Source organism: Athene cunicularia, assembly GCF_003259725.1.
Source record: "Athene cunicularia isolate RWA chromosome 2 unlocalized genomic scaffold, athCun1 chr2_part1, whole genome shotgun sequence".
Taxonomy (NCBI): domain Eukaryota; kingdom Metazoa; phylum Chordata; class Aves; order Strigiformes; family Strigidae; genus Athene; species Athene cunicularia.
This window is the reverse complement of record NW_020799095.1, coordinates 152,370,500-152,378,798: the sequence shown is the minus strand read 5'-3', so window position 1 is coordinate 152,378,798 and position 8,299 is coordinate 152,370,500. Positions and strand designations below refer to the sequence as shown.

General features: G+C 48.8%; 1 protein-coding gene across 1 annotated transcript; it reads right to left on the bottom strand.

The window, feature by feature from the left end:
• Window positions 1-12: 12 nt before the first annotated feature.
• Window positions 13-5,471, bottom strand: LOC113477318 (secreted Ly-6/uPAR-related protein 1-like). Its single transcript, XM_026843566.1, has 3 exons — window positions 5,179-5,471; window positions 1,957-2,076; window positions 13-682 (listed from the first exon to the last, which is right to left on the bottom strand). Exons 1-3 carry the CDS (start codon window positions 5,228-5,230, stop codon window positions 471-473), a joined length of 384 nt encoding a protein of 127 aa, XP_026699367.1. The 5' UTR covers window positions 5,231-5,471; the 3' UTR covers window positions 13-470.
• Window positions 5,472-8,299: the final 2,828 nt, after the last annotated feature.

The window sequence follows — 8,299 nt, the reverse complement described above, 5'->3', positions numbered from 1 at the left end:
GGGGGTGGGGGGTGGGGGGGATGTGCAGAGGGATTTAATAGAGGCACATGGGCACAGGTTGTGTGGGAGCTTGGGGACACCTGGGAAAAAAGCCCTGTCCACCTTCAGTGGGGATACAGCTCCGGGTCCTGCTGAGGATGATGCCAGAACACCAGCCTTGATGGCACTGCCCGCTTCATCCACTGCTGCTCCCCACAGAGGAAAGCTGTCAGGGGAGATGTAGGTCCCCAGGACCAGAAGCAGCTGAAGGTAAAGAATATCTGCTTAGCAGGTGGAAACTGGAAATCTGAGGGGTTTACATCCAGGTGCCCAGACTCTTGGCTTGAATCCACTGGAATTCACAGCACTGAAGATGAGTGGAGCCACACACCAGCGAAAAAGGTTGTTCCCAAGGCATCTACGAGTTCACGAGGCAGCTTGGCCGAGAGAGGAGTGGGGGTGTTTCAGCTGGAGCGTGGGCATTTGTGACGTTACAGAGAGCACTGGAGGAGCACGCCAAGAGCCATGGCCATCAGACCCAGCCCTGCGGAGCTGCTTCGCACCCCGTTGCTGCTCCTGGTGTCATCGGTGCAGAGGTCGGTGTAGCAGCATGACTTGGGTCTGGTTGCCCCTATCCCATCGTAGGAGAGGCATTCCTCCTCACAGCTTCTAGTCACAGTGATGTTGCCGAAAAAGGGGTAACCTGAAACAAGGCAGATTGGAGAGGGAGAGAAGGGTAAGAGGGAGAAGGAAAAAGGTAAAGGAAGATGCAGACAGCTGGCATCAAAAATTGCACTGAATTTGTGCAATGGAGGGGCGTTAAAGGTAAAGTGTTTATAGGCAAATAAGGTGTTGAGCATCTCTAATTCGTGGGTGCCTGCAATCCAGACTTCCCTTTGTAGGAGCAGGACTTCCAGTTCTCCCTGGTGACTTCCTCTCGCCCTCCTGCTCCTTCCAAATTTATTCCAGCGTGGACAAAGGACACAAACCCCTGTTTATTTTGTTCAGGTGAGTTGGCCCTGCAATGGCTTTGCATCAGAGGCGGCAGGGCCAAGGAACGCTGGTGTAACACTGGCATGGTCCCTGGTGAGAGGGTGTTAGAGGAAAGCCTCTACAAACAAGGAGAGAACGCCGGAGTTTCTGCTGTATGTTTGCACACATCTATAGGTTCAGTGTCCGTAAGGGTGTAGGAGTAGGAAAACCAAAGCAAACAGAGTAAACAGAGTAACTAGAGTGAGTGTATACCAGACTGAGAGTCTGAATCTGATGGATTTCTTTCCTTCTCGCTCTAAAGTTGGGTAACGCCACCTGGATACTTATAGAGAAGCTAAAGGATAATCCAACCTGGGACTGGGAGGGGGAGAGGGAAGCATGGCCAACGGGTTGAGGGAGGGGATGGGGATTCTCCCCCTCTGCTCGACTCTCGTGAGACCCCCCCTGCAGTGCTGTGTTCAGGTCTGGGGGCACCAACATGGACCTGCTTGAGAGGGTCCAGCAGAGGTCACAAAGATGCTTGGGGGAATGGGGCACCCCCCTGTGAGGACAGGCTGAGAGAGTTGGGGGGTTCTGCTGGGGAAGAGAAGGCTCCGGGGAGACCTTAGAGCGGCCTTCCAGGGCTGAAAGGGGCTGCAGGAAAGGGAGGGGAAGGACTCTTTATCACAGTGTGTAGGGATAGGACAAGGAGTAATGACTTTAAACTGACAGAGGGCAGATTTAGATCAGATCTAAGGCAGAAATTCTCCCCTGTGAGGGGGGTGAGGCCCTGGCACAGGCTGCCCAGAGAAGCTGTGGCTGCCCCCTCCCTGGAAGGGTTCAAGGCCAGGTTGGACGGGGTTTTAGGCAACCTGGGCTGGTGGAAGGTGGCCCTGCCCAGGGCAGGGGGGTTGGAACGAGATAATCTTTCCAGTCCCTTCCAAGCCAAACCTTTCTACGATTCTATGATCTCTCCCCACAAACACAGCAAGCGATGAAGCCTACCCGTCTCTACAGAGTGCAGCGTTGTTGTGCAGACGGTGGATTTCGGGGGGCACAGGGTGGCTGTCCTGCACTTAGCAATGTCCGTTGGTTCTTTGCACGTGTAGCATCGTAAGGAGTGGGCTGCAGAGGGAAACAGAATGGGCGTCAGGTTTTGCAGCAGCGAAGATGACGAGTCTGCAGGTTCTCTGCTCTGCGGTGAGGACTATGTGATGGTCAGTACTTCATCCCCCCTTGGCCAGATGTGGTGGTCTAGGAAAATAAGCACATCTGGAGGCAATGGCGAAGCTTGGACATGGCAGGGGGGAAAGAGCAGACCCCAGCACCAAAGGATGAGGATGGCTTTGCAGAGAGTTGGGCATGATCACTACCTTGGGAGCTCAGCAGCCTGAAAAGAACAGGGATCTAGAAGGATCTATTGTTTGAGCAGCTTTGATAAGAACTTTTCATCCTTTGTAAGAAATGCTGTAACATGGAGCAAAATAGCTCCTTCTGTTGAGAGCAGCATTCACCATCACTGAAAGACTGGCAGTTCCCCCATCCCTCCACCCACAGCGACAGCTCCTCCGTGCTTCCGTAGAGGGATTTCTGCAGAACTTAGTAACTGAGAGCAGAATTTAAATTTCAGAGCTGTATTAGAGATCCTAAGGGCTGAACGTGGCCCCAAACCCACTTTCATCAGGGGATGCTGCTGCTTTTTCAAAGAGATGATGCTATAAAGCTCTTGCTGGCTGCCTGTTGACAGAGGGACACCTTTACATATGTAAACACTGATCCCAGCAGTTTTTCGAAAGTCTCGGTATGAGACCCGTCCGTTCACAGCCGGCAGATACCGAGTGTGCATATTTTTTTTGAGTCGTGCTGTTGTGGCTTGATGACAGAAACCAGCGTGGTCTGATATTTTCCATCCTACCTGCCTTCGACCAGCACAGCTATAAACCACTCAAATGTGTTCACTGCCATCTATTGGCAAAATTGCAGAAAGACGATGTTGTTCTAGTCCTGCAGTTAAATATTAGAAACATCTGGCACTTTGTGATAAGGATAAATATTTTTGAAGGCAGTTGTTTGAGCACCCGACTCGCGAAAGACTTTTCAGGGCGTCTACTTTTCTTAGCGCCTCCTTTGGAAAATTCAGCTGGGCGATAGAGCCTACACCATGCAAAAACTTGGTCCTCTTTGCAGAGGTAGAAAGGACTTTTTAACGTGAGCAGTGGTGGTGTTCTTTTGGCCATATCCTTTGTAAATAAGTGTGGTGGAGCCACCCCTGTTTACCTGAGCTGAGGACTTGTGTAGATCCCTTTCAAATGACCCATGAGAGGTTGTTTTATATTTTAACGTGTAGTGCCCACTGAGAGAGAAATGTCACCCTGACAAGCGTATGGATGTTTGTGAGTGTGTAGGACTGGGTAACGTATGGATGAGGCAGTACTAGCTTAGAATTATGAGACACTGAGCTGTGACCTTTGGGTTTAGCTGGTGTCCAAACCTCACCATTGTCATGGGTGAACAGGGCAGTGCCATGGGCTTTGGGGGAGTTACTTCCAGTTAAGTTCAGGTTTAAGGAAAAAAAATCCTCAGCCCCCTTATATTTCACTGGCTCTGGGTGGGGAACTTAGAGGACACTGGTTCTGTAGGAAGTGGAAGAGTAAAGGCCAAAACCAGGACAGAAGAACTGAACAAAGAGGACAGTGCTGTGTCCTGAACTGAGGCCAATAATTCACCGCTCATCCTTGTCCAGAGGTACCTTCTACCCCTGATATCAAAACTCTGGAAGATGAATGCTCACAGACATATTCCTCAGCTGCAAAAGCTGTGCCTAGACCAGCTTCTTCCCACTGGATCTTCCTAGAAAAAACATTTCTTCCTCCATCTCAACTATAAAGCAAAGTGTGGTGATGCCTCTCTGTTTCCATAAAGCACTTGGAGACCTGGTGGGTGGAAGCCTGCTCTGGCAGTTCTTCAGCAACCCCATCAAACCCTTCAGCAACCCCATCAAACCCAGGACAGGGGTAGACCCAGAAAAGGGAAAAGAAACATATAATACACCATCTGTGAAATACATTGAAAGAAAGAAAGAAAAAAAAAAAAACCCACACCAAACAGCAGGTTTTAAAATGTAAAAAATTGCAGTGGCTCTACGGAAGTAACTACACCTGACCTGGGTCAGCCCTGTGGTGGGTTTAACCCAGAGCATGTCCCTCAGCCAGCAGCTTTAAAGACTTTAAAGACAGTTTGAAGAAGGAACTGAGGACAGGGCGTTTAAAAAAGAGCAACGCAGCCTGAAGAAGAGATCCAGCACATTTCTATGCATAAAGACTTGTGGGGTGTATGCTTCTCAGCCTTCTTCCACTTGCAACCCTCTGAGCGATCTCCATGTAGCCTCTGGACGGGGGTGTTAGACCCCTGCCCAGGCTGCTTTCCCTCTGAGATCTTTCAGTGTCCCGTGAAAGCAGCCTGAGGATCTCTGGGACCCATGGGCTGTAGGTTAAAACCCGCTGGGTTGGTGTCACCCCCAAGGATGACTCCGTCCCAGGTCAAAGGATGTATTTGCAATGGGTCACAAATAGATGGAGTAAGAACACAGCAATGACCAGACCCTGCTACCAGTTTGCCTGCGATCCAGATCCATCAGAGATCAAGCCCAAACAGACCCAGAATTTCCAACCTCCACCTATCTCCTAATCTCTAAAACAAGTGAAAACCATGGAGAACCTTTCCAAATATTTCTGATACCCTCAGCCATGCCTATAATGGAAGCCTCACCCTCTGGTTTTCTGTGCTTTCCAGCATCCAGATGGGAGGTTTTAGGGATGACAGGAGCTCAGGATGAACATACCCTGTCCTGTCCCCGAGGGAGCAGTTTGGCAGCTTATGTAGAGGCTGTCGGTTCAAGTTCTTGGCCATGCTTGGACTGCCCTGTGTCATGTGGCTGTCATTTACACCTCAGCCTTATGAGTCGGTCCTCCTCCATCCCAGGGCACGGTGTGAGCAGGTGACAAGCGACCACTTATGTGTCTGAAGGATGCACATTGCTCTCAGTCGGGTGTCACGGCTCTCCCCACCAGGCATGCATCTCCCCTTTCCCCATTCACCCTCTCCATTGACCTTCTTAAATGCAGAAAGGTGGTGTTTCTCCTACGTGGGGATTAACAGGTCTTTCTGCACTGATGCCTTTCCCCTCCCCTCCCAGGCATTTCCCAGGGGGTCCCTGCAGTGTCTTACCCAACTCCACGTATGCCAGGCCAAGCAGGAGCCCAACCAGAAGTGTCTTCATGCTGAGAGCAGATCCGTGCAGCCGGGACAGCAAAGGAGAGCTGCTCCCCGGGACCTTTATATGTTCTCCCACCCTCCACCTCCTGTTGATCCTGTGGGCGGATTCCCTCGAGGTGATCAGGGAAGAGCTCAGCTCCAGTCTGGAATGGGATTCGCAGAGGAACAAGTTCCCCGAGGAGGTGATGTCACTGCAAGGAGCATACTTCTGCTATATGTCATCTCTTCTTCAGTTTTATGTCCTGGGGCTGGTCCCATGGAAAAGGAAAAACACTGTGTGCAGTGTTGGCCCCACACCAGCCTTTGGATGGGGAATGTGACAAGGTATGTTTGTTCCTTCGAGTCTGGCTCCGCGAGCCGGGAGCTGGGTTGTGTCATGTGTGTTGCATTGGGCAACAACGGTCTAGATGCAAACAGCAGCAGGCTGGGCTTCCACACGTGTGGGCTCAGCCTCACCAAAGCCAGTACCATGTTTTCATGCCTACTGCTCTCTGGGCTGACAGGAGGGAAGGTAGTGTGGCTGGGTTTGCCCAAAGCGTGTTTATTTTCCTAAATACGGTGCAAAAGCAAGCCTGGTTTCTGTCTCCCAGGGGCTTAGTTATTAACTGAGTCCTGGTGCTGAGCTGCTGGGCGTGAGAGTCATTGAAAGGCCAGTGGAGGTGAGCATGGGAGATGGTGCTTCCAAGGCTGGGATTTGGATTTGTCATTTTGTGTCAGGTCCCGAGTGATGCTGGCAGAGCTGGGCACTGGGCCTTCCTTTGCAAAGCTGTCGGTTATTTACCAAATTTTATTCTGAAGCTGGGAAATAAACCCAACATGGCAAAAATGGATCAATTTTCCCCCTACAGTACCTTCCTGATAGAAATTTTCACTTTATGCATTTCAAGGCAACCTTTTCAACATGATATTTTTTTTTCTTTTTTTTTTTTTTTTTAAACTCATGCAATATTTGTGGAAACAGCTTAAAAAGCTTGCAGTTAGGGAGAAATGCTTTGCCTCTCCTGTTGACTGAGCCAATGGCATTTTACATTTCATAGGAAAAGCTGATAGACCTTTTGTGGGTTTTGTTGTCATCCAGGGTGGAAAATCCCAGCATTAAGCAATTGCCTGTAAAACAGCTGAATAAGCTGAAGATGAAAAGTTTGCGAAGCACTTGGAGACTTCAGGGATGGAAACAAGTTGAGTGCACAAGCTGATTTAATGACTGGGGCTTTGCTTGTCATGGGCTCGTTGGAGCGATGCACGTGGGCACTGCTACCATTCCCAGCAGCCTATCCTTTTTCCCAGTTTGAGAACGGGGATTCTCAGGAAAGTGTTGCTCCCTAAAGGGTTCTCAGTAAGTTGAGAAGCATTGCTAATGAAAATTTCTACAGAAAAAAACATCCAGCTGGGACAGTGAGATCAGCACTGTGGCATGGGAACGGAAGGGAAAGACGTGCCCCCTAATCCTTGTTCAGCTGTGAGAGTCAAAACCATCATTTATTTTATCTTGCTGTGCTGTCATAGACCAGGTACATAAAGAAAACCCCCTCCCCCAAGAAAGACTCTGCTCTGTGAAAGCCACCAGACCTGGTTACATCCAGATCCTTTCTTGTAACCAGGCAGTTCAAGGCACATTTGAGCAACATCTTAATTAACAGCCATGAAACTGGAAAAGATCCAGTGCTTTAAACATTCAAGGTGGTTATGCCTCAATAGGTAAGCATGTCAGGGTTGGCACTCCAGCGTTCACAGCACTGAAACGCTGCTTGGAAGATTGTGTGTAGCTCGCTGAATTGGAGAAGTCCACATGGGCACCTTGCAATGGTTTGTACATACTTAAAAGGCATTGCGTACTGAGAAATCCTTGGAATGAATCAGAGAGATTGAAGGAATACCGATAGAAATGGGAAACAAGATGAGTCTGTCCAGCTTGGCGGAGGCAATCCATCGCTGTGGTGTCTGGATGCACCAGCATGGTGGGATTGTTTGCCTCTGGCCAGTGCAAAGCCGTTTAACTCCGTCTGAAAGGTCTGAGATCTGTCTGTAAGGCAGAGCATCGGGAAACAACCAGAGCTGGGGTTGTTATAGCTCCTTCAGACTCGCTGAGTGTGCAGGAGGGCCAGACCTCGGGGACAGAGAAGCTGGGAGCACGTGAGTGAAATTGTAGAGGAAAGGGAAGACCTACAGGTATTATCTAAAGATAACCAGGAGCCTCCAGTGGGATAGAGCCCGGACAACAAAACCGAAACCAAACACAAACAAACACAGGTGATGTCAAGTTGTGTGTTGGGGTGTAAGGGAGGCTGTTAACAGGGTGATTATGGAAGTGTTAGCACTTTGGGGTGAAGCCCTGGTGGCTTCTCACCTGGAATTTCAATGCCCCTGTCAAGAAAAAAACAGGATCCTGATGGAAAAAAAAAAAAAAAAAAAAAAAAAAAAAAAAAAAAAAAAAAAAAAGAAAGCATATGAAAACTAATGGGAAGACTGGAAGAACAGGATCCACCCCAAAAGATCACACTGGAAAACACAATTTTAAATTGGCAAAACAGAGGTTGAGTGGAGATAAGACTTGTGGGTTTTTTTGTGTGTGTTTTTTTTTTTTTTTCCTTAGAAATACATTGCAAGCAATAAAAACCAGAGAGAAAGAAAAACTCTGTAAGCTAAAAGATCACACTGGACTAGAACTGAGTTAAGAATAGCATGACTTAAATGAGACTGACAGTCATGGGTAGGGTCATAAACACTAGAAAAATTCGGGTCCTTTCTAAAAAAAAAACCAAAAACAGGGTAGAAATCCCACCTGCTTTAAGATGGAGCCTGAAAAATGTGTGAAAGAAGTGGTCTGCTATAGTGGTTAGGACAGCTTTAGACAGCTTGTGGGCCTCAGGAGGATCTAAATTCCCATCTGTCTTTGTCAGGGGTGGAATAAACCCTGAGCAAGGTTTTGACCGCTGACTGACAGGAGCCCGAAGGGACTTCAGTGGAAATGTCATTTCGGGTCTGAAGATCTGAGAATATAAATGAGGTGTGGTGTACAGGGGGAAAGGCTTGTGAGCCAAAAGCCTCTCTGAATTTTCAGTGGTATCAATCC

Excerpts from the sequence above, each read along its gene's own strand:
- LOC113477318 (XM_026843566.1), bottom strand. The coding sequence starts at position 5,230 with ATGAAGACACTTCTGGTTGGGCTCCTGCTTGGCCTGGCATACGTGGAG. Across the intron at positions 2,077-5,178 it reads CCTGGCATACGTGGAGTTGG|CCCACTCCTTACGATGCTAC; the intron begins GTAAGACACTGC and ends TTCCCTCTGCAG. Across the intron at positions 683-1,956 it reads GCTGCACTCTGTAGAGACGG|GTTACCCCTTTTTCGGCAAC; the intron begins GTAGGCTTCATC and ends GCCTTGTTTCAG.